Source organism: Vipera ursinii (genome assembly GCF_947247035.1).
Source record: "Vipera ursinii genome assembly, chromosome: 1".
Taxonomy (NCBI): domain Eukaryota; kingdom Metazoa; phylum Chordata; class Lepidosauria; order Squamata; family Viperidae; genus Vipera; species Vipera ursinii.
Window position 1 is genome coordinate 177,266,781 of NC_139512.1, and position 25,394 is coordinate 177,292,174.

A 25,394-nucleotide genomic window follows, 5' to 3' on the forward strand; every position below is an offset into this window, starting at 1 on the left:
TTCTGAAGTCTCTACAGTGAGATGATGAAAAATTGAAAGACAATTGATTTTGTCTTTTTCAGTCAGTTCTTAACAGTAAAATTGCTGTCTGCTTGAGAAATGAAATGAAAGTTTAGAATTAATTCAGCAGAACCCAAATTCTAGACAAAAGACAACATACTGATTGGCCTTTGTCTTGCTATCCTTCTTACAACCTAGGGATGAAGGAAGCCATTCCTTACAATTATTAAGTGAAAACTTCATCTGGACGTGAAAAGTTTGCATGTTGGATGTCAGTTTTACTGCTGTAATAATTTGATGAACTTCTAGGAAGGGGGTTCCTCGTGTTGAATGGGGAGCGGATACGGAGAATGTTATAGGCTAATTTGTGATTATGTGAAGATGTTCCTTCTATTCTTTTTTTTTTAAAGTTTTGAAACAAGTTTTGAAGTGGGTTGTTTTGCACCTAACTACAATATCAGTGAGAGTCTTGTAGAGAATGGATTGGGATTTCAGTAACACAATACCTTACTCCTTGAGATGAAAGATAGAAAAGCTCGAATTTATATAAAGAATGGCAGGCAGGCAGGCCTGTTAGGACTCCTATATTAATGCTGTACTGATAGAACTTTTTATATTGTGCAAGTTTCTTTGACTTGGTCAGAGTAACTGCATAAGCATTACATAAGAATTCATTTGATGCTTATAATCAAAATATATAAAAAAAAATCTTTTCATTAATGAGTCTAATTCTAGCTTTCTCCCCTCTCCCCATAAAATTAATTAAATGCAAAAATATTTTTTTTCCTTTGCTCATATGAAATATGTTGAATCTTACAGGCTTTTTATTTAGTTAATCTGATTGACAGGAATATAAATGAGAGCTGCATGTGGAAGCTTCTAATTTTTCATAAGTAAATGAATTAATTTATCATAGCTGCTCTGTGTTATTGCTGTCTGTGAGCCAGACTGCCCGCTCCTTTTATTTTCCCCATTCCACCTTCTAAATGCTGAATCCATGTCATTGTGTTTGACAGCTTTCCGATTCCCCTGTCACATACAATTTGGTACTAATCACATTTCCTTTGCTTAGTGTCAATGATACAGACCATGCATAATATTTGTCTACGTCCACTGACTTACGTGCCACACAGCTGAAATGTCTTGGGCATTAATCTGATGGAGCTACTGCATTGAAATGCAAAATTGACGCTTGAACAGTAGGATAATGTGGTGTGGCAGATGTGCAGTAGATCAGTGGATTCAACTAGTGGTCTTTATTAAGCTTTGATACATTTTGTTGATCAGTTTCCTGAATACCTTCTTTAAAAATGGGAGCTATAATCAGTGCTGGTTCATTAGTTCTCCATTGTTGCTAATAGAATTCTTTCTGCATGGTCAAAACATGAAAGAATTAACTTTCCGTTACAGTTTTAGAACTGTTGGTAGTTGTTAGTAATATTTCCTATGTTTGTTGCTAGGCATGATACTTGTGGGAAGACAATCAAATTTTACTTTAAAATAGAATCTGTTATATTCAATTACTTAAATAAGAATTTAAAATCTTTGCTCTTGACTTCCTTCGCAACTTTCTTAGAATATTCCTTTTCAGATAAATGCTTTATTATTAAAAATAATATTAAAAATAATTGCCTGCAGCAGTTTTAATATAGTGGATGCACATCTGATGAAATATGAAGGATTTTTAGGACCCTAGGACTAACTCCTATTTAATATATGTTCTCAAACTGGATTTTATGTTTTTACTTCATATCTCTAGTTATAGCAATTAAAATTTTATCCTAAGGTTTTCAGTATTGGGGGGATACAACAAGAAATGAAGGGCAGAAGATAAACATTTTCAGTTATTCAATTAAAATATTTTCTTCATGGTTTCCATTTCTGGGAAGTGCTGATAGTTAATTTGTTGTGCTGATAGTTAATTTGACAATAAGACTAGTGCTGATAGTTAATTTGACAATAAGACTAGACATTAAAGAGAAATTCAGCGAAATGAGCCTCAAAACATTGAAAAATTATGAGTACATATGTAAAAAACTGCTGTTTAAAATGTTGATGTGCATAAAGCTGAATTCTTTAATGTTTGAACTCTTGACCAAACTTAAAAAAGTAATGCATTTAATAGAATAAGATACATCTGCCAATAGTTATTATTATATTATTGTGGCATCAACATTTGTTGGAAAGTAAAATATGTAGTTTCCCAGGCTCAGTGACCAATGATAATTGCTTATCAATTAGATGGGCATAACGATGAGTTGTTATGTTGGGAAAATCTGGATTTGGGAGAGTTTGGAGTTTAAACAGAAGAATGTGACAAAGGAATTTGGGTGTTGTGTTAAAGACTCTCAGATCTTTGTGCAAGAGGGAGCAATTAATCTTATTAACATTCAACAAGTAGGTTGGCAGCATGTTAGAACTGGATGGCAAAAAATGCATTAAAATGTGATCTTTAGAAATAGGAATGGTCTTGTTCAATATGTACCTATTAGGAACTTTAAAACTCCCTCCCCATGTTTTTACACAGAACAAAGGGAAACATATAAAAGAGGATCTTCTGTTAAATAATTCATACTTTTATTATTTATTACATTTACATGCTGCCATCCTAATCTGCTGTTGAATTAATATTTTATGAAACTATATGATTACTAATTTTATTGTTCAGTCACATTGTGGTGCTAAAAAGATTGAGAAGTCTACATTTTACCTTATATCTACACCTTTATTCTGGTCTATTTCCAATACAGCCTATGAAGAGTATTTATCCACTTGATAATTTCATGTAAAGATTTTGTTCATAAAAATGAAAATATATTGAAGAAAAATAATCTAATTTTATATTTAGTTCCAAGGTTTATCTTTAATGAGACATATTTTTCTTGACATTTTTAGACATTTTTGTTTTTAAAATAGATTTCATTACAACTTTTAAAGCAAACATGAAAACTAATCCAAACTAATAGAAAAAAGAATGAAAAAAAGAAAAGAAAAAAGAAAAAAATAAGTGCAATGAGAAAGAATGAAAAACTTTGGATTTTTTCTGCAGCAAATATAAAAATAATTATAATCTTATCTCTTACTGTGTATTTACAGTAAAAAGCTCACTTATTGCTATTATCTATTTTTCACTAGTCATCAAAACCAAAAGTCATAAGTGCATTTTTTCAGTTTTCAAAAAGTCTATGAGGGGTGAGGGTCAAGGTTCATTCTCCAAATTTGTGGGTTGGTTTCTGAACGTTTTGTAACCAGGCTAGGTAACATCTTCAGCGGCATTAGGGGATATCTGTGTCAGTCCTCTTCTGTTTATAAGGGCTTCAGGCGTGGGTGTGTCAATTGAGGGTATTGTGATGAGTCATCAGAGAGAGAGACTTGTGATGGGGAGGTTACTTCAGGTAGGGTTGTTGTGAATTATCAGTGGGTCAGGGGTGAGTCATCGGTGAGGAGCTGGTGATGGGTCTTGTGATGGGGAGATTATATCAGGTCAGGGTCATTGGGAGGTGAATGCTGGGGGGGGAGAGGGGCTTGTGGGTTGGTTGGGGGTTGGTGCTGTCTCTGGTTGGCTGTGCGATTGATTTGGATTCTGAGGGTTCGTAGGTAGATCGGTGTGGCTGTTGATGGAATTGCTAGTGGAGTGCCAGAGCATCGCGGATGGTAATGTGGCCGATGATTTTAGTGTTGCTCCAATCAAACTGGTGTTTGGTGTCAGTGTAGGTAGCAATTACAAATTTGGGATCGTAGAATACATTGCAGATTACATTGTCTACAAGATCAATTGTAACGATTGCAACCACTTCTACATGGGGTAAACATAACATCATTTAAAAACCAGGATCCATGAACACCAGCTAGCAGCCAAACGCCATGATCCCAAATCCTTAATCGCTACCCACACCAACACCAAAGAACACCAGGTTGATTGGACCAACATTAACACTGGTTAGTGATTGGCTTAATTTAACAAATAAAAGAACACTTTATCTTGAGGGATGGGACTTATTATATGGGTGGCATGCATATTTAATTTATGATAAAAAAGTTGATAAGGCTTTTAAATCTCATATTTTAAGAAATGCTTTATTGCGTGTCTGGAAAAAGTATTATTATAAGTTAAATGATAAAATACCAATCTGGGGCCTGGACACGCGATAGAGGGTATATCTATGGGTGTGAATTTGGATATGATTTCTTATAAGGAATTACTTAGATTGGTAGGGAATGATTGACAATTAGATTGTCAATCAGTTAGTAATTCCTTATAAGGAATTACTAAGGAATTACAATTAGTAATTCCTTATAAGGAATTACTTAGATTGGTAGGGAATGATTGACAATTAAAGTCGTTAGCTGAGTTAAAACAAGAAAATATTGTACAGTCCTGGTTCCAGTATACTCAGTTGCAAGCTAGGTGGAAGTTAGATCAGAAGGTTGGTATTACATTAATGGATGAAAATTTGGTAAAACAAATTAAAGATCAAAATCGAGCGCATATAAAGAGAATTTATAATGCTTTAATAGAATTGGTGTCAGTGTACAATTACAATTACAAATTTGGGATCGTAGAATACATTGCAGATTACATTCTCTACAAGATCAGTTGTAATGATTGCAACCACTTCTACATGGGGTAAACAAATTCGGAAATGGAATTAGTTAAAGATTGTATGATAAAGTGGGCCCAAAATATTCAAGAACCAATCCCATTGGATATATGGGAGGTAATTTGGGTTAGAAATGTAAAATTTACCCAGGCCCAAAATTTAAGAGAAAATTTTTATAAAATGTTTTATAGATGGCATCTGGATCCTAAAAAGTTATCTTGTATGTATCCTAATTTACAGCCCATATGTTGGAGATGTGGTAGTTTGGATGCTACTTATTTTTATATCTGGTGGACTTGTAGAAATATAAAAGCTTTTTGGATTAAAATTTGGTGGAACATTCAAAAGATTTTCAAGAGAAGAATAAAGTTTACTGCACAATTATTTTTATTGGGTGTTATTACAGATTGTGATACTAAAGAAACTAATTTGATGTTGAATTTGATAACAGTTGCAAGGTTATTGGTAGGGCAATATTGGAAGAAGGATAGCTTGCCCACTATAGAAGAATGGACGCTTAAAGTGTCAAATTTAGCAGAAATGGCTAAGATTTCTGCTTATTTGAAGGATCATTCACAAGAAAGATACATTTCGGTCTGGAGAAGATGGATAGATTATATTCAGAATAAATATGGGACTAAAAAGTTCCATTTAGCCTATGAGTAAATTTTAGATTGTTATTATTATTAATAGTTTATTATAGTGGAATTTTTATTCATTTTAATTATATGGTATTATTATTATTTTTGGTATTAGTATTGTTTAATAACTTGGATATTGTATTGTTTAATAACTTGGATATTAATTTGTTTATGTTTTTACTATTATGTTTACTTTTATTTTGCTTGTATTTATGTTAAAGGGGAGTTAAAGCGCATTATGAACTTGGTTATTTATATAGTTGGTTAATGTTAGTTAGATTATGATTATTATATTTGTAACCCTGTACTCAGCTCTGGGAAGTGGGGGAGGGAGAGGGGGGTTTAGGTTGGGTTGTTTTTGGGGATTATATTGTAACTTTTATAAAACTTTTCAATTAAAAAAAAATCATCAGCCACGTTACCATCCGCCACGTTCATGAGTTCATCAAAGCCTAGCACTCCACTAGCAATTCCATCAACAGACACATTGATCTACAACTACCCCTATGAACCCCTAAGGATCCAAATCAATCCCACGGCCAACCATAGGTAGCACCAACCCCCAACCAACACACACAAGTCCCTCTGCCCACCAGACTCACTGGTAATTCACAACTTCCAACCATCCTGATTTGACGTAATCTCCCCATCACTAGTCTCTCTCTGATGACTCATCACAAGACCCTGACTTGACACACCCCCATCTGAAGCCCTTATAAATAGTAGAGGGCTGACACGGATGTCCTTTAAATGCTACTGAAGATGTTACCTAGCCTGGTAACAAAATGTTTGGACACCAACCCACAAGCTCAGAGAATGACCCTTCACCCACATCCTACACCTGAGCTACAGATATTCACCACTATTGTAAATCTATAAGGGGTTTCCTGTCAACCATAAATGTAGATAGAGTAGAATAGAATAGAATGGAATGGAATGGAATGGAATGGAATGGAATGGAATGGAATGGAATGGAATGGAATGGAATGGAATAGAATAGAATAGAATAGAATAGAATAGAATAGAATAGAATAGAATAGAATAGAATAGAATAGAATAGGAATCAGAGCTGGAAGGGACCTTGGAGGTCTTCCAGGTTGCTTCTCTCTTTGGTCAGCTTCCAACCATTTTTTCTTGTCCTGCCCTCTGGTGCTTTGGAGAATAGTTTGATGCCCTCTTCTTTGTGGCAGCCCCTCAAATACTGGAATATTGCTATCATGTCACCCCTGTTCCTTCTTTTCTTTAGACTAGCCAAACCCAAGTCCTACAGCCATTCTTCATATGTTTTAGTTTCCAGGCCTTTGATCATCTTAGTTGCTCTTCTCTGAACTTTTTCCAAGGTCTCAACATCTTTTTTGTAGTATGGTGACCAAAATTGGATGCAATATTCCAGCTGTGGTCTCACTAGGTTTTTATAAAGTGCTACCAATACTTCGTGTGATCTTGATTCTATGCCTCTGTTCATACAACCCAGGATTGTATTAGCTTTTTTGGTTGCTGCTGCACACTGCTGGCTCATAGTCAACTGATCGTCCACTAGGATTCCAAAGTCCCTCTCACAGTTGCTGTTTTTAAGCCAGGTCTCTCCTAATCTGTACTTGTACCTTTGATTTTTCCTGCCTAAATGTAAAACTTTGCTTTTCTCCACTTTGAAACTCATTTTGTTGGATAGGGCCCATTGTTCAAGTTTGTCAATATCTTTTTGGATCCTGAGCTTGTCTTCTGGGGTGTTGGCTATTCCTGCCAGGTTAGTATCATCTGCAAATATGATGTTCCCCTTCTATTCTCTCATCTAAGTCATTTATAAAGATATTGAAGAGTACTGGGCCTAAGATAGAGCCTTGTGGTACCCCACTGCTTACTTTTCTCCATCTGGATGTAGTACCATTGAGAACTACTCGCTGAGTACGGTTTGTCAGCCAGCTACAGATCCATCTGATGGTGGTGTTGTCTATCCCATGACAACTCTTGTTTATAAGTGGTTTTTATACATCTAGACCAATTGAAATTACTTTGTCATCCATGTAATATTCCCATAATTTTAAAATCAAATTTAATAAAGAACTTGTATATATAGTATATTGGGCATTAGTGTGTTAGGAAGAAATTTAGGGATTTAACTGATTGGTTGAGCTATGATCCCTAATACAAACCTGGTTCATATGATGCAGTCTTCTGACATAGTGGGTTCCTATTGATTATCTGTTATCTCTTACCGTAATTTTGCTTTAGAAAACTGGTCATGGTCATGTTCTTTTGAACAACATGCCTATGAAGTGGAAAGTAATGGACACTGCATACTTTTATAGACACAGAAAGTCTACTATTACAATGAGCTGAACAACTGACCTCTTTTGAAATAATTGAACAAACATTTTTATCACTATAAATGTCAATTAAAGGACAATATATGAAAGTGGCATTTATGTTCAATCTCTACTTGTTTCTTTATCCTTTAGTTTGGTAAACTGTTAAATACAAATAAATTAATTACATAATATACGATAAATATATACATAAATTAATTTAACACTTTTGTGATTATTCATGTAAATGTTTTTCTTTCTTATTTTTTTTCTTTGTAAATTCTGCTTTTACTACTATTAGAAATTCAGTTTGATTCCTGGATGGTATTGTTAGCTGTGTGTACTAGGCTGAATATTCCTTACTTGCTTTTCGTATCCCAATGTGGCTTGTTCATATAGGTCCTACGCCAACAGAGTAACAGGAGTCCCACCTCCAGTGTTATTTAGCTGCCTTGGAACTTTTGATCACTACAGAGTCAATGCCAAGAAATTTCTGCGAGCAGTTGCTTTTTTCTGCTGTTCTTCCATTACAGTTTTTGCTTTATTTCTTTTTTTCTGACATCTGTGAGAATCCAACATTCCTGTTGAATAGAATTTCACTCACAAGAACTCCTATTGTTTTAAGACATGTGGGAGGACCTATCTTGTTTGAGAAGTGAACGTCTTGATTAACCAAGAGATGTTTGTGTATAAACCTCTGTGGTGAGCAGGTTTATAAATAATGAATTTCAAGTTCACATTAGAAAACTCAATGTACTGGTTTTGTGTTCTGATAACAATAATGTGTCAGTTAAAATGGTGACTAATAGACTCATTGGTAAATCTGTTGTTTACTGCATGGAAAAGAAAATGCAAAATCAAATCTTTAGAAAGATGCACACTAAATTCTGTTTAGTAGCCCCAATATGATATGCATCAGAGGACTGCAAGAAGGTGACAGACTCACTAATTCATTTGTAACTGTATCAGCAGCTCCTTGAGCAGTCTGAGCGTTCCGAGTTGTCACAGGAAGAACATTCTTTGTTGTGCTTTTTTGATGACGTTTTTGATGTTAGGTATTCATTTGAAATCTTGAGATATTATAGACCCTAGAAACTTGAAGGTTGAAACTGTTGATATTGTGTTGTCTAGTATTGTAAGAGGTGGTAGAATAGTAGGTAGAATAGTAGGGTTTTACCTAAACCCTCCTGTCATTTCTACAGTTTTGAGTGTGTTGAGTTCAAGATTGTTCTGGCCGCACCACAAGGCTAGTTATTCAACCTCCCGTCTGTATGCAGATTCATCGTTGTCTCGAATGAGGCCAGTCACTATTGTATCATCTGCAAAATTCAGTACTTTAACAGAGGGATCTTTTGAGATGCAGTCATTGATATATAGAGAGAAGAGAAGTGGAGAGAGCACAAGCCCTGGGGGGGCCACTGTGCTAATTATACAGGTATCTGATGTGATTTTGCCTGGCTTACTAAAAAAAGATATGCTTAAAAGATATTTTGAAAACCTCTGTAAACATATAAGTAAGCTGTCAAGTCTTTTTAATTAGTATATATTGCCATTATGGGATCTGACTTTGATTTATAAAGGCTATTTTAAATAGTGAAACCAAAGATAAAGCTGCTTTCACTTACTTTAAACTGAAGTAGCATGAGGAAAACATGTTTTGTAGCAGTTTACTACATATGTAGAATATATAAGCAGTTATTGACTGATTACACTTCTTTGAAAACAAAAAAAGCCTTCTGGCACATAATATCATGGACCATCAGAAGCTAGGACAAAATCATTTTTTAAAGGAACAGTAGAAAAAAATATTTACAGAACAATTAAAAAGTAATTTAATAGTACTAAGCATAATTCTTTGGTATTTTCTTAAGAAAACTGTAGAAATTAAGATATCTTCCCTATCCCTCCAATCTCTCTCACTTTTTTAATTATCTAGTATGTTCATAAGAAGTTATTTTTTAAATAACAGTACTTGATTTGATGAATTTAATTGCATGCAGGTTTTGGCTGTATATGTTGAAACCACTTTTCCTCCTTCATTTCCAGCTCTAGGGATTAAGAAAAAAAGGCGTATTTTTAAAGCAGTAACGTCATGTAATTTTGTACACATACACTTACTTAGAACGAGATTAATAGGATTCTTTTTGCTTTTCCAAACTAATTGAAAGCTAATCATTTGGAAATGTTTGAAATCAGCTGATAGAAACTAATTGCCTTGATTTACAATTATATAAATATTTAAACTCTAATATTTCTCTTTCCACTTAAAGGAGTTTAGTTGTCTGGTTCATGTTAAAATGTTGTATTTGGGGATGTTATCATTTATGATCTTTCATTTGCATGTAGCTTTTATCTTTTCTAATGGATGAACAGAGACACCTCCACTTCCATACTAATGGTAACCCAGCATCTTCTGTTGTCACAATTCCTGTTATCTGAGCCCATATCTATCTGCCATTCTCCAGCATTAAAAAATCTTGTCTGCACAGGACTTACTCTCCTGTTGACTTTAATAAAATGGAATCCAGGAGGACAAGCCTCCAAATTAGGTTAGAAGATCATGTAGATACCCTGTCTTGGTCAGCCTCTCCAAATGTGGAGGTAGGAATCAAATTTGTCATTTTTCTCTCAGACGATTTACCAGGGTTTTTGATAGTAAATTCTGAGATTAACCCATTTTTGGTATTTGAAGTTTATTTATTTATCTATTAAATTTATATGCTGTTCATCTTGCAGTTCATGATGACACCGGGTGGAATAAAACATTAGGCACTCAGGTTGGGCATGCAGAATACTGGAAAGATACAGTTTCTGTTTCCTTAACAGAATCCACATTACGGAAGGTGGGAAAAATTGGCCCATATGGGAAAGGTTGTTTTTAAGATATGATATGGTCCTATAAGCCTAAGGAAGCCTTAAGTATCTATTCTATATTAAGTACTCCCTCCCCTCCCCACACAGGTGCAGCTTACATTTAGAATTTCCTGTTCACCATTGGTTTGACTGCATATGTAGAAAAATAATTATTTGGAACACACTTAGCTTCCATAATGTTCTGTGAGTGAATATACTTTGCTCTCTTCTGCTTGCAACCCTGGTGCACTTTCCAATCTGTTCCTGAGATCCCCTAATCCTCCAGAGCAGATGTGGAATCATGGAGGGGTTTGTTTTACTGGCACCTGCCTTTGCATTAGCAAATAGATACACTTGGAAACAATTCAGAGAGGGTTTTTCATTCTCTCTAGATTGATTGAAAACACCCTGAAGTTTGTAACTCATGTTGGAAATCAGTAAAGCTTTAGCTGGTGAAAACATTAAAAAAACCCAATACTTTCCCCAGCATATCAGTGCTTTGGCTAGGATACTGGCATGTAAATGGTTTCATTCATTTTTGCAGTAAATATACTTCCATAGTATCTTGCAATTACTAACATTTTAATTGGATTGTCCTAATAATTAGAGATTAATTGTTTCATATTTTAAAGACACTGTGTGCTTTAAAATTCATTATTTCAAAGTAATCTAGCTTCCATGCAAAATCTTCATGATTATTTCATTTAATAAATGAATTCTTATATTCCATCATATATTGAATTAATATTATTTATATTACTTTTGTTACCGACCAGCAGAAAGATCCAGACAACAGCAGTTAGTGTTTATGTTTTAATTCCTTTTTTTGCTTATATTAATTGTAAGCTAATTTGGGGTACTACCCCTTGTCAGAGAAGAGAAAAATGAATAATAGCATGGACTGTATGAATTCCTTAGCTCTAACTTCCCTAGTTTGCATACAGAACAATATATCTTGATACTATTAATATACCTTTACGTGATTAAAGAATCAATTTCTGTCTTTTATATCAGAAGAATAGGATTACTGGACTTTCAATTCCAGGCAACATGTCCAGTTTTAAGAAGTGTTAAGGAGTTGAGTTTTAGCATTATTTGTGTCACTGGTTACTCTTCCCCTGTAACAATTCTTTCAATTAGATTTGCAGCAAAAAATATGAAATATTATTTGGATCAGTTCCTTGTTTCTTTTAATGTATTATATATGATTAAAAAATAATTGTTTGCTCTTAATAAATGTTGTAACTTGAATTGTGTGAGAACATTTTTCAGTATTTGATTTTTTAATCAATAATATTTTCATATATGTCGGTGTGTTCTGTTCCTCTCTGTCTCTTGTGTCTGGGGTATGTGTATATCTTTTAGGGTTCTATTTTAGAAATGTTAATGTATCTTGTGTCTTGTGACATCATTTCACAGATTACCTAGTTTCAGACATTTCAGGGTGGTGGTCTTGAGACCCATGCATCTTAACAGTGTCCACTGTTGTATCTTGTGACCCTAACATCTATGAGTGATTTTAGGGAGCAGTGTTTTGTCTGTAGTAATGCTATATCTATGAAGTTCCTTTCTTGGGGAGAATTGTGTATTGTTTGATGTAAAAACCAGGTCAGTTTGGGTTTGTTAACTGTTTCTCTCTTATCCTATTTATTTATTTTATTTATTTATTTGCCTGTTCTAATCTGATTTTGCTCCTATCTTGATGAATGGGGACCCTTTCTTTCCTTTGTGGAGTGGTATTCAATGATTTTACTAGTTGCTTGATTGTAAGATGACATAAAAATCACATGTTGTTTAAGAGTATCTCCTGAGTTTGGGGGAAGAGTACGGTAACAGAAAAGAAGGGGAAGATAGAAAACTCCAATGAGCTTATGACAGTATGCCTCCTTAGAGAAATCCTATTCTCACTCTGAATGCTTTATAAAATATTGCTTTATTTTACAGTTGATTGCCGTCTATGACGAACAAGAAGCATTCCCCAAATCTGATGACACCAGTGGTAGCTTAACAGAAGGCAACAGCCCAGATGCCTTTGAGACTGATGTAGCTGCCCAGCTAGCGGCATTTCAACCTATTGGTGGAGAGATTGAAGTGACATCCTCTGCTCTGAAATTAGGTAGGTACTTATATTTTTAAAGAATGGATTATAACATAAGAATGTCCCTTGCAATTTTACTGAGTCATCTGTCTTCCCAAGGATTTATATGCACTAATAAAATATTCTTAAATAGGCTCCCTTCCTCTTGGTAAAAGTGTGCAAAATCACTTTCCCCACATCAATATCATTGCCCAGTGCCTCTGTTGAAGGAAGAGGACTTATTTGGTAATTGTCCTGGAGTTATTTCTAACTCTACATTTCTTTTAGTTTAGATACCGGGCATAGCTTTCCATTTTGTAATCCAGATAATTTAAAAACTTTGACTCCCAGTTACACTTTTATTGATAGGTTCTGTAAGGATTTATTTTTTTTGTTTGGTATCAAAGCAGTTTATAAAAAAATTAAAATAATGATAAAAAGTAGTATATTAATTGTTTAATTAAGTAAAAGATATTGAAGCTTTGTAGCATATATAAACTGAGCCATTGAAACCTTTTCTATAAACTTTAAATGTGTCTATTTTTTGTCACATTTTACTGCCTTGCTTTTCAAAGGGAAAGTTGCATTACAGTACGTCACCTTTGGGGGCCTTTGTTTTCAATAGCCAATCACAATCAACTTGTACCATATAAATACAATATGTAAAACACAATATCAAAAACGATCTTTTTACAAAATTGGTACATATTAAACTCTGAATTGTTTTGTTGCAGATAGTGGACTTTTTTACCCTTTACATTGCATTTTTCTTAAATCTTCCTTATTTGGAAGCTAATATGCATTGAATGGGATGAAATTACATTCTAAGAGATTCAGATACTGACAGTATCCAAAGAAAAATCCAGTTTGTCAACCAGGGACATGGGCAGAGACATCCAAAATACAATGAAAGCAAATGATGAAGAGTCAGTCAGGAGTAGGACTTTTCCATTTGCGGGTGGGATTTTTTTATTTTTTATTTAAAAAAAAGAAGGATTTGCTTTTGCTCTTCTGAGAGTTGGCTGAAAACTAAGTAAGAAAAGAAGTCCAGACTCGCAGAAATCTGGCTTGCAGATCAGGGCAAATTGATGTCTCGGCAAATTAGACATCAATGAAGTTTTGATAGATACAGCGTACATTTTATTTTATTTTATGACTGAGATCTCTTAGCCTTTGGACATATTCAGAGATTCTGGGCTAAGGAAACAACTCAGTCTCTTCAGAAGCAGTTATTTTGCCTTTTGATCCCTTTTTTTTGGTTTCTGATCCTGATATACAAAGTAAAGTCTTATATTCTTAAAGTCTCAGTGGCCTTCATTCTGGGCAAAGGGACTGTTGAGTACATGGCTCCTCATCTAGTCAACTATGGAAAGATGAAAGAAAGATTTTTTTAAATCCCATTTATATCCCGCCCTTCTCTGAAGACTCAGGGCAGCTTACAATTTAAAGCACAAATCAATGTGCTTAGCAGTAGCCTTCATTCTATGTATATGCCTGCTTATTAGGGCTTTCACACACACACACCAGCGGCATTATTACAAAGTCAGCTTAATTGCCCCCAACAATCTCGGTCCTCATTTTACCTACCTCGGAAGGATGGAAGGCTGAGTCAACCTTGAGCCTGGTGGGATGCGAACCTGCACTAATTGCAGGCAGCTGGTGTTACTTAAGGAGGCATTAGCCCACTGCTCCACCAAGGCTAATGACCTTTGTAGAAGAAGACTACAAAGAGGAGATAAAGGGTTGGTACCATCACCACCATATTAGCTCTTCTCAGGAGTATTGAGATATAGGTTCAGGATTTAGAACCCTTTTCATGGTAGCCAGAAACTCCCAGTTCACTCTGTTCATGTGGGTACATCCCATTACATAATAACATGTGGCAGACTCGGTGCAATCCAGCAGTGCTTACTGTTTAGTTGATAAATGATAAAAAGTGGCCATAAAAAAACCTCAATTTAAGTAATTTAATCTTGAGAAACAACACTTTAAGATTTGTTCCATATTTCATATGAAATTTAATTATTGTGAAGACTAAGGAAGTATTCTGTAGCATTTTCACAATAATAGAAGTCTAAAATCTCAGGCTGTTTAATGCATGTAGTCCATTCCTTTTTAGTTGCTTCAAAGGCTAATTTATTTTATTTATTTTTTATTTTAATTAATGTTTTAATTAATTATTTTAATTTAATGTTTAGAACAGAGCTCTATAACCTTTCCGGCTTGGCAGCCTGGAAGGAAAGGGAGCAGCAGGGAAATTTGTGTGTGTGAAGCCTCCACGTGCATGCACAAATAGGTGTGCGCTCAATGGCAGCACTAGTGTGTGTGCACATACGCAACTGGATCACACACACAGTGTGTGCACTGGCGCCTGTGCGTATGCCCAAGTGGGCTGCTGGAGCCCACGTGCATGCACAAATGGGGCCATTAAAGCCTTGGTGGAGCAGTGGGCTAATGCCTCCTTAAGTAATACCAGCTGCCTGCAATTAATGCAGGTTCGAGTCCCAGCAGGCTCAAGGTTGACTCAGCCTTCCATCCTTCCGAGGTAGGTAAAATGAGGACCCAGATTGTTGGGGGCAATAAGCTGACTGTAATAATGCCGCTTGGGGGGGGGCGAAAGCCCTAATAAAGCAGGCATATACATAGAATGAAGGCTACTGCTAAGCTTGTAAAGCCGCCCTGAGTCTTCGGAGAAGGGCAGGATATAAATGGAATTAAAATTAAATTAAATTAAATTAGTGCCTGCGTGGCAGTGCTACTGTGAGTGGGGGGTCTCGCCAGCTATTCACGGGTTGCCAACATGCCATGGCCTGGTACTGGGCCACTAACCATACGTTAGGGACCCCTGGTTTAGAATAATCATTTTTTAACCATTCATCACTGCCCATTATTTCAGTTTGTCTCCTTTGTCCTTGACTTACTTTATTGTGCTTGTATATGCCAACATAAATATTGTGAGTCAAGGATATCTCCCAGTCTATTAAATATTTCTGGCAATAATAGCTTAAAATGAACACTAACAGGCATTTCACAAACTGCTTTTGATATCAATTATAGAGTAATATAATTGGCTCTTAGATAGAAATGAAGTAGTATCAAAGTGAACACTCAAGGTTTAAACATGAATTGTCATTTGATATGGAATCATAAGTTAGATCATACTCATAAAATTACACTTCAAAGTGTATGCCCTTCCTTGGTCTTTCTCTTCGTGTTTTGTTATTATTGTTTCCTTAAAGCATGCTACATGCAAGCAATCTGTAATGCTGCTTAACTGCTCCTTTCATCAGCAAGGTCTTTGGTGGCAATTATCTTATATTTTAGTAGCTTCTTAATTAGCTAATCAGTGGGATATTCAGTAGAGATGCTCTGGTAGTAAAGATCTGCTGTCCTTAGAAATCCCACTTACTGATTATTTGGGATTTTTAAAATTCATATTCCGGTACCTTCCTTTTAAATTCTTCCATGCTTTTCTAATCTTTCCCTTTTAAAAGTTGTGTATATTTTTTAAATCTTTCCTCTGCAATAGATTTTAGTTCTTTAACCTTTTTAAATTGCAGGTTTGGTTCTTGGCATTGTCCTATGTTTTACTATATTTTTAAAATATTATTTTATTGGAAGCTTTAAAAATAAGACTAAACATTGATACAAACTAAAATATAGTAAGAAGGGAAAAAGAGGAAGAGGTAAAAGAGAAACCTGATGTGCAAAAAGAAAACAAGAATACAAAGAAAAAACATATTCTGATTTTCTTTACAGCAGTTATTAATACAATTGTAGATTTAATGTATCTCTTTCTCTAAAGTTATATTGTGACTCTCTTCTTTCTATAAACTATCCTATCTAATTGTCAAAACAATAGATCATAAGTTCATTTTTTTCTGTTTTATGCACAAATTCTTAAGCAGTTTCTGTGTTGTTGTTGTTGTTAGTTGCGAAGTCGTGTCCGACCCATCACGACCCTATGGACAACGTTCCTCCAGGCCTTCCTGTCTTCTACCATCTTCTGGAATCCATTTAGGCTCATGCCTACTGCTTCAGTGACTCCATCCAGCCACCTCATTCTCTGTCATCCACTTCTTTTCTTGCCCTCAACTTTTCCCAGCATTAGGCTCTTCTCCAGTGAGTCCTTCCTTCTCATTAGGTGGCCAAAGTATTTGAGTTTCAACTTCAGGATCTGGCCTTCTAAAGAGCAGTCAGGGTTGATCTCCTCTAGGACTGACTGATTTGATCGCCTTGCAGTCCAAGGGACTTGTAGGAGTCTTCTCCAGCACCATAGTTCAAAGGCCATAATTCTTTGGCGCTCAGACTTTCTTATGGTCCAACTTTCACAGCCATACATTGCAACTGGGAAGACCATAGCCTTGACTATACGCACTTTTGTTGGCAGAGTGATGTCTTTGCTTTTTAGTGTGCTGTCTAGATTTGCCATGGCTTTCCTCCCCAGGAGCAAGCGTCTTTTAATTTCTTGGCTGCAGTCCCCATCTGGGGTGATCTTGGAGCCCAGGAAAATAAAATCTGTCACTACCTCCATTTCTTCCCCATCTATTTGCCAGGAATTGAGAGGGCCGGATGCCATGATCTTGGTTTTCTTAATGTTAAGTTTCAAAAGCAGTTTCTAGTCAGTGATAAACATAGGTATTATCAACTTGACCATTTCAGCAAGGTCTGCTGCATCTTCTTCACCAACCATTTCTGTTGTAGGTATTGCCAGATCTTTCCATCTTTGCACATAACAGTAATCTCACTGCAGTTATCAACAACAAAAATGAAGTTCTATGACATTTTTTCCAACTATTTATCCATCAGTAAAAGGGACGCGGTGGCTCAGTGGGTTAGGACGCTGAGCTTGTAGATCAGAAGGTCGGCAGTTTGGCGGGTCGAATCCCGAGTGCCGCGTAGCAGAGTGAGCGCCTGTTACTCGTCCCAGCTTCTGACAACCTAGCAGTTCGAAAGCACATAAAAATGCAAGTAGAAAAATAGGGACCACTACGGTGGGAAGGTAACAGCGCTCCGTGCGCCTTTGGCGTCTAGTCATGCCGGCCACATGACCACGGAGTCGTCCTCGGACAAGCGCTGGCTCTTCGGCTTTGAAACGGAGATGAGCAGCGGCCCTTAGAGTCGGAAACGACTAGCACACGTGTGCGGGGGAACCTTTACCTTTACCCTTATCCATCAGTCCCAAGAGTTAAACTTCTGGTTTCAGTTCTATATTAATACTTAAAATCCTCTGAATCAGTACATGTTTTACTGTACTCTAAGAAGTTATTGTTTTATACTGTGGATATGTAGAGATCTTTCTTTCCTGGAAAATATAAAAATATAAGAAATAATTATTTTCTGCCTCTTGTTTAACCTGTTGTTTAGCACATATTCTTCGTGAGGCTGTCTTGAAAAAGAAGTTGAGAGACAAGTTTTAAAACCATATTTTGAAAAACTGCCACGCATGTACACCCTGACAAAGTTCTTTTAAAATGTTTGCAACAACCAGACTGATGTTCATGACCTGGCTTCTTTATGTTTCAGTTATTGCTGTATATTTATTTGTTAACTGCTGCTTCATTTATATTACAGCTCGATTTCAGACATATGAAAATCATCCCCACAACTTTCTATCACAGCTTCCTCATGTTGACAAGGATAGGATTTTAAGTGGATGGGAGAGACCATGCTTGTCCTAGTCTCCCTCCCATACTCGGAGGTTTCAAAGACCTGAATAGAACTTGTGTGGGAAACAAGGATTATAGTTGCTGATATTAATAAATGTTAAGCTTCAAAAAAGGAAATTGTACCTCTTAGATTGATGACATATTTTTATGTCAGCCTTTTCAAAGCCACAATTTCTTTTAAAATAAATTTCAGTGTCTATCTAGTGCAAAAAAAGCTATATTCTTTCAAAGGAATGTAAATGGGAAAAAGCTCTAAAGTCAAGTAATACTACTATTCAGTATATAATACTTCAGGCGAGCAGAACTTGTAGAAGGAAAAGGACCACAGTAACAAATTAAAAGTAATTTTGGGCTACAAAAGAATAACTGGGATACCTATCAGCGATTTGGCAGCTAGCAGAGTGGAAGCAGTTCTGAGCTGGTGGTGGTGGTGAGACCTGAAAGGATGGTGATGGCAGCAGGGGTTCCATCCTGGCACTGGTGAATTTTTAACAAATGCTGGCAGGCCACACAAGGTTGCTCAGTGGTCCATATGTGGTGCAGACCCAGATCAATGTTTCTAGGTTAGATGGATTTCACTCTAATTAAATAACTCTGCTATTCTTTAATATTATATTTTGAAGAAAAACAGGAATTATTGATAATTTCTGGAAAGGAAAGAGGGTGTGGGGCTCTTTGTGACATCCTTTCACATATTTGTAGTTAATGATAGTGTGATCATTTGGGAAATATGACAGTCAACGTTTTTCCTTTGTTGTAGGTTCTGCAAAAATAACAATTACTTTTCAAACAAAATGGGAAATAAATAACTTATCTTCTAATTCCTATCTATCTTTATATCTCTTTCTAAATGCTATTTTCTATATATCTTCCATGAGCATCCTATGAGTTTGTTATTATGAACCCATAAGTAAACTTACAAGATAAACTTAAGTTTATTAGCTCTTGTTTCATTTTTGCTTGTCACTAGTGTTGAAATTTCATGTCCAAAAAGTTTTTACTTGTCATGAATATAATAATGGTGTTGTGATTTTCAGGGCTTTTTTTTCTCATAGAACGCTCAGAACGGAGTTCCGGCACCTTTTTTGGATGGAACCTTGTAGGGTAGGGCAAGGCGGGTTGTATGACATGTGTGAGTTCCGGCACCTTTTTCTTTTACAAAAAAAGCACTGGTGATTTTGTTGAGGGAATGTAAACTTGGAGAGGTGTCGGCTACTGATTGACAACCCTAATCCTAGCCTATTTGATTGTAAAAAGCACAAGATCTGAAATAAGTGGACATAATCAATTGGTGTATTAAATTCACTGGCAGGCAAAAAGCCTGGATTCGTTTGCTGCAGGGACTTTCAATATCTGGTTGGTAAGGGGGAAAAAATGTTACCAATACTATCTGGTTGCTTCTGCTGCTGGAGAAGTTGGCAAAACTCCATTGGTGGCAGCTCATACTTCTGAATTAGCTCTTCCTTCCCTCCCTCCCAGTGTATGCTGACTCCAGTTCAGCACATTGACCAAGCCTGTTTTGTCCTAGGCATCTTTTGTTTTCCTCATTTGTCACCTGTGACTCTTTCCTCTTCCTTCCCTCCCACACACCCACATCCAAATCTGGAAGGCTTTTCCTTTGTTATCTGGAGTGTGAATGTTTTTGGTCTAATGTAGCAGCCTCCAAATCCAGAGGAAAAGAGAGCCAAGGGCAAGAAGGGAACAACCAGATTGCTCCTTCTATCATCTCATCTCACACTTCTCTTGGGTCCTTCAATCTCCCTTGCTGCAGTTAGTTTCTAATCCCTAGATGACCTCATTACCCTTTTTGGGAACTTGTTTCAAGGTGAAATGATTGGAAACATATTTTATACCTCAAAGGGTCTAAAATTCTGTTCAAAGCAGAATGAAGCACAACAGTGATTTCTGTGATATGTGAACTCTATTTCTGATGCTGCAGTGTAAAGTTATATTTGCTTTAGTTGCATTCACTGTTACTGCTGCCTAATACTGTATGTGGTATGTAGTCAAGTACTATAACAAAAGCTTTTTTACGGATAATTATTGCCAAGGCACAATAATCGACCTACACTTGGGCATTCGATTTAGGCTTCCAAACTTTGTATTTGTGCCTGTTAAATAGCATTCTCTTACTTCAGCACATTCCTTTAAAGTTACCAAGTTTTGAATTTTATTTCAACATTTATTTTAGAAGTTATCACTGGTAGTTCTCAATTTAGGACCATATTTGAGACCAGAATTTCTATTGCCAAGCAAGATGTTTATTAAGTGAGTTGCACCAGATTTTGACCTTTTTACCATAGTTATTAAGTGAATCATGAATCCAGCTTCCCCATTGACTTTGCTTGCTGGAAGCCCACTGGGAAAGTCACAAATGGCAAACATATGAACCCAGAGCACCGCAACTATTGTAAATACATGATGGTTGCCAAATGCCCAAACTTTGATCACACAATTGTGGGGATGCTACGATGATCATAAGTGTGAGGACCAGTTACAAGTCATTTATTTCAGTGCCATTGTAACTTTGAACAGTCCTTAAACCCATGGTTATAAATTGAAGACTATCTTGTATCTATCTCACAAAGTTGTGTCCTTTATGAGAAATCTACAGGGTAAAGGACACTAAAAGAGAAGAGGCGGATCCCAGGAACCCTGAATTAATTATTTACGTTTTTTTCCACAGTGAAAAGAAGTATAATGCCTTATACCTGAAGTAGCTTTTACAGATAAGGTGTCCCAAGTGCTGGATAACATACAGGTGACAAAAAGATATTCTAGAATTTATTGGAAAATTACAAATTAACAAGTCACCTGATTTATATGATAATCTTTTGAGAGTAAAAGGAAAGAACTCAAATGTGAAATTGCTGATATGCTAATATGCAAATAACAATAATATGCAAATTATCTCTGAAATCAGCCTCTATAATGGGGTTGGAAAGCAGCCACCGGAACAATGATTTTTAAAAAGAGATCTAGAAGTGATCCATATAATTATAGGATAGTTAACTATTAATTAGAGGAAAGCATTATTGAAAGGTACAATTATTAAATGTGGAACAGAAGATTTGCTGAAAAAGTAGCAATGTAGCAGTACAAATGGATGTTATGCATCTTCAAATGTTTTAGAATGTGTTGTGAGAATCAGCCAATGTATAGGAAAAACCCAGGACTCATAGGGAAAAAAAAGTAATTGATTAAAGCATGCAGAAATAGCAGGCATCTATATTAGGCAGCAGGGATTTAGGATGATGATTAATAATAATCATCATTTTTAAAAGAAAACTGACAAGTAAAAATATCCTATTGATACAAAGATAGAATATCGGTAAGTGGAAAGAGAAGTTGGAAAAGTTGTTAGTGATCAGTATATTGTAGATGAAAGGTTAACCATTAAAAATACATTGTTATTTTTAGCAAAAATAAAGCAAAACAACCCCCTCCCCCCACAAAATTACTTAAGTGACAACAGCAAAGGCACAATTTCATACTGGATGGGAAAAGGCAATGGTACTCCTCTACTTTACCCCCAAACCCCACATTAATATAAAATATGAAATATTGATGATAAAATGCTAGATGATAAGCTCCTCCGATCAGATTGAACCCAACATGCTTCTTAGGTAGATCTGACACTCTTTTGGAGTACTGATGGTGTTTATGAAAATGGCTAGATTTAAGCCTATGAGATGTCTAGTTGCTGATGCAAGGAAAGAAAACTCGAAGCTGCGAAGACAGAATTGCAATGAGAACAGAACATAAGAAGCGTGAACATGTTCAACACTGTGAAAGGTGAAATGAATCTACTATGCATTTACATCTTAGGCATCAGTGAACTGCGATAGACTGGAATTGGATACTTAATCTTAGAAATTAACAGCATTTAGTACTCAGGACATTAAAAAAAGGAACTGTGTTTTTATAATTATGAAAGTAATAGCAAGAATAGTACTTGTCTATAATTTTAATGCAAGCAAAGATTGAATAGTATCAGTTAAAGCTGGAATGCCAAAGTTGGAAATATCAAGAAGGAACCTAATATTAGCTCAGGAAATTAAAATTAATCAATAGCATAGTGCTTAGATTTATATACTACTCCATAAGGCTTTACAACAGTCTCTGAACCATTTACAGTTCCTCATTTTACTGATCTTGGAAGGATAGAAGGCTGAGTCAACCTTGATTCCCCTCAGGATTGAATTTCTGGCTGTGGGCTGGGTTAGCCTGAAATACTACACTTCACTGCACCACCACGGCTCATAACTCATAGGCAAATAGTTTAACAGTTTCTACCACTCCATTATTTCTGAATTAGTAACACAGTCATCAAATAACTAAAATGACAGCTGTATGCAAGACAATTGTGTACAGGTAGTCCTTGACAACAATGGGGACTGGAATTTTTGTTACCAAGCAAGCTGGTTGTTAAGTGAGGCATTACTGATTTTATGACCTGTTTTGCAATGGTTGTTAAGCATATCACTGCTGTTGTTAAATGATTCATGCAGTTGTTAAGAGAACCTGGCTTCCCCCATTGAGTTTGCTTGTTGGAAGCCATCTGAAAATGTCACAAATGGCAATTCTGGGATGCTGTAATCCTTACAAATACATGCTGGTTGCCAAAACCCCAAATTTTGATTATGTGCCCATGGGGATGCTGTGATAATCCTAAATGCAGGGACTGGTTGTAAGTCACTTTTTTCAGTGCTGTTAACAACTTTGAAGAGTTGCAAAAGGAATGGTTGTAAGTCAAGGATTATCTGTATAGAAAGCAAATAAACCACATTATTGGTGGGAAAAAATAGAAATACTCAGTTATAACAGCCAGGGACTGAATGAAGAATAGAACACAAACTGATCATATGCAAATTACAAGTTAAACTGAAATTAAAGAAGAAATTTTCTAAATAATGCTTGGAGCGTAATATACCCACCACTTTCAAGGAGGATATCAGGAATCACTTTGAAATCCCAAATCCTATTGATAGAAATTAGAGGAACTTAAGGAAGTCATTAAACATGAATCTGAAAACAGACTGCCAAAGACGAAGAAACAGAAGAAAACAAAGTGGATCTCAGAACAAACAATTTAAATTGCCAAGAAGAGAGGAGAAAAGAAGCCAAAGCCAAGAAGGATAAAAAAAATCTCAGAAAGAAACTAAATAAGTTGTAACAACTTAACAAGAAAGCTGTTAAAAGACAGAATGTCTTCCAAAAGATCTCTAAAGTTAGAAGGTTTGTGTCACTAATTGGGATTCTAAAGGACACTAATGGACAGATAGTGACTGGTTCAAAAAAGATCAAAGAAAAATGGAAGACGTATCCTGAAACTCTGTGCAATAGAGATGTTAACATCCAAGATATATTGGAAGATATTCCCTATTTAGAAAGACCTGTAATAATATACAAAGACCTCTAAGATGGCTTTAGATTAACACACTGTCATTATCAATCTGGGAAACCATAATAAGTGATAGAATATTTATAGAAATATGGCAAACAAAAGAAGACTTAGTACAGTTTTTAACCAACAAATTTGGAAAATGACACAGTGGCCAACAAATTGCAGTTAACAGGATGTGCAAAATTTCTTACAATATCCTTAATTTCTATGTTAGAAAGATAATGCTTAGGATAATCCAATGCATATTAGAGCCCTACATGGGAAGAAAGAAACCAAATATTAATGATGGCTTCAGAAAATAGCAAGAAACATTATTTTTGATGAAGGGTAGATACCTAAGAAAGTCAAAGAATACTAGAGTCAATATGTATTCCATTGATTATAGAAAGGCAACAGTGATACTGATCAGTGATACTGAGACTTGGTGGAGCAGTGGGCTGATGCCTCCTTAAGTAACACCAGCTGCCTGCAATTAGTGCAGGTTCGCATCCCACCAGGCTCAAGGTTGACTCAGCCTTCCGTCCTTCCGAGGTAGGTAAAATGAGGACCCAGATTGTTGGGGGCAATTAAGCTGACTTTGTAATAATGCTGCTTGGGGGTGTGTGAAAGCCCTAACAAGCAGGCATATACATAGAATGAAGGCTACTGCTAAGCTTGTAAGCCGCCCTGAGTCTTCGGAGAAGGGCGGGATATAAATGTAATAAAAATAAAATAAATAAAAATCATGTAAACTTATGGAATGTGCTTACAAAAATGACAGAACCTGATGAAAGAGATTAGCTCTAGTTGGCAAAGAATTGAGACAAGGCAAAAAATGACTCAAATTATTTATTTCACAATAATCAAAGACTTAGCTCTCTGGAAAAGTCTATAATGCAATAAAAGATGGAAAGAAAGTGACTGGAACCAAAGTAGATGGGCTCAATTACAATAGTGATGAGTGCACAGTTGGAAGACTTGACAAACAAGATTATGAACAAATCTGTATGGAGAAAATCTGACTGTGTGGTTCCTTAGAGTCAACATTGACTTGATGGTGCATAATCAGCCAAAATGCTACTTCATTATTCAGAGTTGTCAAATTCTAAGGGAAGAGATTCTAGTTCCTTGAATTAGAATTCTTTATTGGCCAAGTGTGGTTTGACACACAAGAAATTTGTCTCTGGTTCATAAGCTCTCAATGCACATACAAGTAATAGTGATAAATCATGATCATAAAGAAAAAAAACATCATAAATCATAAAATACAACACTTCATCATAAATCATAAGATGTAACATTTAGTGATAGTCATAGAATACTAGCTAAGCAAACAACATAAATCATACTAGGATACTAAAACAATATAAATTGTAAAATACAAGCAATAAAGTTATAGTCCTAAGAAAATAAGGATACATAATAAGAAAGATGAGGAGAATAATAGTAATACAGCTTTACTAAGTAGTTTGATGGTGATTAGTTGTTAAGCAGAGTGACAGCATGCAGGAAAAACTGTCCTTGTGTCTAGTTGTTTTGGTGTGCAATGCCCTATAGCAGGGGTGTCAAACTTAATTTCATTGAGGGCCGCATCAGCATTGCGATTGCCCTTAGGGGGCCGGGTGGGTATGGCCTACTGGGTGGGCATGGCCTGCTCTACATCGTTTGCATCAAGGGTGCCTATGGGGGCCTGGGCAGGAGTGGGACAGATCTGAGGGTCTCTGGCAGAAGGAGGATCTCTGGGCCAGGGCCAAGGCAGTGGGGGCTGTTCCCTCACTGTTTCCAGGATGGCTTCGGGGGCCACATGAAACCACTTCGTGGGCCGGATCCAGCCCCCGGGCCTTGTGTTTGACATGTCTGC

The 25,394-nt window shown here is 36.1% G+C and overlaps 1 protein-coding gene across 4 annotated transcripts in view; it reads left to right on the top strand.

Annotated features, from left to right (window-relative positions):
- Positions 1 to 25,394, top strand: part of PARD3B (par-3 family cell polarity regulator beta) — a 574,309-nt gene that overhangs the window by 90,722 nt on the left and 458,193 nt on the right. For 3 of the 4 annotated variants that reach the window (XM_083371323.1, XM_083371326.1, XM_083371324.1), the window contains exon 3: positions 12,346 to 12,517. The exons of the other annotated variant lie outside the window; for it this stretch is intronic. In XM_083371323.1, the coding sequence (XP_083227449.1) occupies positions 12,346 to 12,517 (172 nt within the window). The remainder of the gene's footprint in view (positions 1 to 12,345; positions 12,518 to 25,394) is intronic. 4 annotated transcript variants of the gene reach the window in all.